This window comes from Prionailurus bengalensis, chromosome D1 (genome assembly GCF_016509475.1).
Source record: "Prionailurus bengalensis isolate Pbe53 chromosome D1, Fcat_Pben_1.1_paternal_pri, whole genome shotgun sequence".
Taxonomy (NCBI): Eukaryota; Metazoa; Chordata; class Mammalia; order Carnivora; family Felidae; genus Prionailurus; species Prionailurus bengalensis.
Window position 1 is genome coordinate 100,794,758 of NC_057346.1, and position 4,513 is coordinate 100,799,270.

General features: G+C 38.4%; 1 protein-coding gene across 2 annotated transcripts; it reads left to right on the forward strand.

The window, feature by feature from the left end:
• The first annotated feature begins 595 nt into the window (after nt 1–595).
• Nucleotides 596–1,815, forward strand: LOC122482708 (olfactory receptor 4C12). 2 transcript variants are annotated; one of them, XM_043579008.1, is made up of 2 exons: nt 596–1,504; nt 1,798–1,815. In XM_043579008.1, the coding sequence occupies exons 1-2, from the start codon at nt 596–598 to the stop codon at nt 1,813–1,815; spliced, it is 927 nt and encodes a 308-aa protein (XP_043434943.1). The 2 variants fall into 2 exon arrangements, with proteins under 2 accessions (XP_043434943.1, XP_043434942.1); XM_043579007.1 differs by lacking the exon at nt 1,798–1,815 and having other exon boundaries at nt 596–1,525.
• The last annotated feature ends 2,698 nt before the right edge of the window (nt 1,816–4,513 follow it).

Here is a 4,513-nt window from a genome sequence, read left to right on the forward strand (position 1 = left end):
TTTGTGGTTTAAGAATACATTAAAATACAGAGGATAAAGCAATCTGAAATCCAGGAATAAGTGAGGATTAATAATACCAAAACTTAGCTTTAAATACTATATTGAAGTTTAATTGAGTGCCCACTAAGAGCAGTATTTTAAAAAGTTTGTTTGTTTGTTTGTTTGTTTGTTTATTTATTTATTTATTTATTTATTTTGGTGTGTGTATGTGTGTGCGTGTGTGTGTGTGTGTGTGAGAGAGAGAGAGAGAGAGAGAGAGAGAGGCAGAGAGAGAGGGAGAGAAAAAATGTCAAGCAGGCTCCATACTGTCAGTGCAGAGCCCAACACGGGGCTTAATCTCATGAGCTGTGAGATCATGACCTGAGCCAAAATCAAGACCCAGCTGCTTAACCCACTGAGTCACCCAGGCACACCAAAAGAAGTTTTGAAGTACCTATTCCTAGCGAAGAAAGAGAAGGAATCACTGTGAGATTGTCAGAGTACTGCTAAAAGTCAGAGTTTTGGACTCTTATGATTTTATGGTTCCTTTTCTCTTTCTTTTTATCCCAAAGGTAAAGCATTTATTCCTGGAGTTTTTATCACCCACACCACAGAGATGGAGAATAAAAGAAATGTGACTGAATTCATTTTAATAGGTCTTACACAGAACCCCAAGATGCAGAATATAGTGTTTCTGGGATTTTTGATTCTATACATGGTAACACTCTCAGGCAACCTGCTCATTGTGGTTACCATTACCACCACCCAGACTCTGAACTCCCCCATGTATTTCTTCCTGACTCATCTTTCCTTGATAGACACAATTTATTCTTCTTCTTCAGCTCCTAAGCTGATTGTGGACTCCCTTCATGAGAAGAAAATTATCTCCTTTAATGGGTGTATGGCTCAGGTTTTTGCAGAACACATTTTTGGTGCTACTGAGATCATCCTGCTGACAGTGATGGCCTATGATCGCTATGTGGCCATCTGCAGACCTCTGCACTATGCGACTGTCATGAGCCACAGGCTGTGCTTTCTTCTGCTGGGAGTGGCCTGGACTGGAGGATTTCTCCACGCGACCATTCAGATACTCTTTACAGTCTGGTTGCCCTTCTGTGGTCCCAATGTCATAGATCATTTCATGTGTGATTTGTACCCTTTATTGAAACTTGTCTGCATGGACACTCACACCCTTGGTCTCTTTGTTGCTGTCAACAGTGGGTTCATCTGCCTTTTAAACTTCCTCCTCTTGGTGGTCTCCTATGTAGTCATTCTATGGTCCCTAAAGAGCTATAGCTTGGAAGGGAGGCGCAAAGCCCTTTCCACCTGTGTCTCTCATATCACAGTAGTTGTCTTATTTTTTGTGCCCTGTATATTTGTGTATCTGCGCCCAGTGACCACTCTGCCCATTGATAAAGCTGTTGCTATCTTTTATACTATGGTGGTTCCAATGTTAAATCCCTTAATCTATACCCTCAGAAATGCTGAGGTAAAAAATGCTATGAGGAAGCTCTGGAGAAAAAAAGTGACTTCAGATAATGATTAAAGAGAATCTTTGAGCATTACCTATAGAAGTAATAGAGGTAACCTAGTTCAAGCCTCTTGATTTATAATTGAAGACATCAACTCTAATAAGGAGTTGGATAACACTTGCAGAGAGCCACTTAAGCGCAGAGCTAAGACTAGGACTGGAATCCAGACTTACTGTCTCCCATCCCACACTCTTGTCATCACGACATACTGCTTCTTAATCCATAAATATTTACCTATTACTTGGAAATCTCAAGTATCTGTAGTAGCTAAAGGATATGAATCTAGAATATTGGATTGGATTAAAATAATCTGATGTGACATGGAGATATTGGTTACTACTGATTTTTGCAAATAACAAGTTTAATGATACTCCTTTACTTTGGACTTTGGCATCAGTATAAATTCTTTTGTGAATTTTTTTGTTCATTAAGTCTTGATTATACGGCAAAAAGAGATACTATTTATGAAATGTCTATAAAACTGGTGTATTAGGTATTTTCCATATTGTATCACTCAGGGTTCAATTAGGACACAGATCACACAGTAATTTGAACAGGAAAGTTTATGTACAATTATTCATTGTATCAGAGCATTAACTGGAAAGGGCTAGTGAGTACACTAAAGAATGCCCTGGTACTGGTAAATGAGTATCAATGGAAGGAATACATTTAGAAGGTGGAATCTCTCCCCAAGGCAGGGATTCCAGTCTTTTGGAGAATGATTACTTGTTGCCCATTGGACGGTGAAGTTCACTAGGTTGCCTTGGTCCAGAACTAGTTCAAGGTAGCTGGAGAATGAAAAGCAAAAAAAGGGACTGGCAAGCTGGAGCCTCCCACTGGGAATTGGTAGCTTGAGGCAGGTGAACAAGGGACTATGGTCTGGACTGGCAAGCAGGAAACAACAAACAAACCTCTAAAGTGAAAATGGACCAAGATCGGTGGAAAACACCCCACTGTGGTGCAGATCAACTGACTTGAGAACCTGATCTCAGGGTACCTATGAGATTCACTGGAATCTGCCTGCAGAGGTTGCACTGAAACTCCTTTGGATTCCGTCCATGGAGGTGGCCGTGTCAGCACCACTAGATGTCTCTCCAGCCCCCTCCCCCAAGCACACACTGTTGGAAGCTATATAGTCAGAGCAAGGTGAGATGAGAAGCATACCCAAGCACTCATTACCCAGAACAATGCCAATGAGCTTTCCCCCCATGTTTTCTTCTAGCAGTTTTGTGGTTTCAGGTCTTATGTTTAAATCTTTAATCCATTTTGAGTTGGTTTTTTGTATGGCACAAGATAAAGGTCCAATTTCATTCTTTGGCATGTGAATATCCAGTTTAAAAAAAACTTAAAAAAAATGTTTATTTATTTTTGAAAGAGAGCACAAGTGGGGGAGGGGCAGAGAGCCAAAGCAGGCTCCATGCTGTCAGCACAAAGCCCGCTGCGGGGCTTGAACCCACTAGCTGTGAGATCATGACCTGAGTTGAAGTTCAATGTTTAACTGACTGACCCACCTAGACACCCCTCCTAGTACCACTGTTTGAAGGACTGTCCTTTCCCCAATGAGTAGTCTTTTTTTTTTTAAATTTAATGTTTATTTTTGAGAGGGAGAGAGAGACAGAGCATTAATGGGGGGAGGGGCAGAGAGAGAGAGGGAGAGGCAGAGAGAAAGGGAGGGATAAGTAGGCTCCAAGCTCTGAGCTATCAGCACAGAGCATGATGTGGAGCTAGAAACCATGAACCATGAGATCATGACCTGAGCCGAAGTCAGATGCTTAACTGACTGAGCCATCCAGGCGCCCCTTTAATGAATAGTCTTGATACCCTTGTCAAATATTAATTGGCTATATATGTAAGGGTTTATTTCTGGGCACTCAATTCTATTCCATTCATCTACGTGTCTGTTTTTATTGACATGGATTGGACATTCCAATCCATGAACATGGGATATCTTTCCATTTACTTCTGTCTTTTTCAACTTATTTAATCAGTATCTTATAGTTCTCAATATGGAGCTTTTTCACTTACTAATTACATTTATTCCTAAGTATTTTATTCTTTTTGATGCTACTGTAAATGGAATTATTTTCTTCATTTCCTTTTTGTATAGTTTATTGTTAGTGTAAAGAAATGTAAATAATTTTTTTGTGTATCTTGCATCTTTAGTGAATTCACTTTTTAGTTTTAATTTTGTGTGTGTGTGTGTATGTGTGTGTGTGTGTGTGTGTGTGTGTGTGTGTGTGTGTGTGTGGAAGTTTTAGGGTTTTCTCTATACGTGACCATGTCATTTACAAAGAGAAAATTTTACTTCTTTCTTTCCAATTTGGATGCCTTTATTTATTTATTTATTTAGTCTGATGGTTCTTGCTAATACTTTTAGTACTATGTTAAATAGAAGTGGCATAGGCTTCCTTGCCTTGTACTGGATCTTAGAGGAAAAGCTGTCAGTTTTCCCCCATTGATTATCATATTAGCTGTGGGCTTTTCGTAAATGGCCTTTTTGTGTATATGTTGAGGAAATTTCCTTCTAAATCTATTTTGTTGAGATCAAATTTTTAGCATGAAAGATTGTTGAACATAATGACAATTATGTTGGATATAAATACATTTTGTGTCTCTATTGAGATCATCATGTGGTTTTAATGTGTGTATCACATTGATTTATTTGCATATTTTAAACTAAACTTGCATCCCAGGGGTTAATCCCACTTGGTCATCATGTGTAATCTTTTGAATGTGTTGAGTTCATTTTTGCTGAGATATAATTTTTGACTGATAAAATTTATGAGTCTTGGCATGTCTGAGAATGTATTTCTTTTATTCTTACTTTTGAATTCTATATTGCATGATACAGAATTAGTGGTTTTAGTTTTTCCCTTGAGAACATTAAAGATTTTTTTCATTAACTCCCAATTTCTAGTTTTGCTAACAAAATTATGTTGTTAGTCTGATTTTTTATTTCTTTGATAGCCTGTTTTTATTTTATAGGTTTGTATCCTATTGAA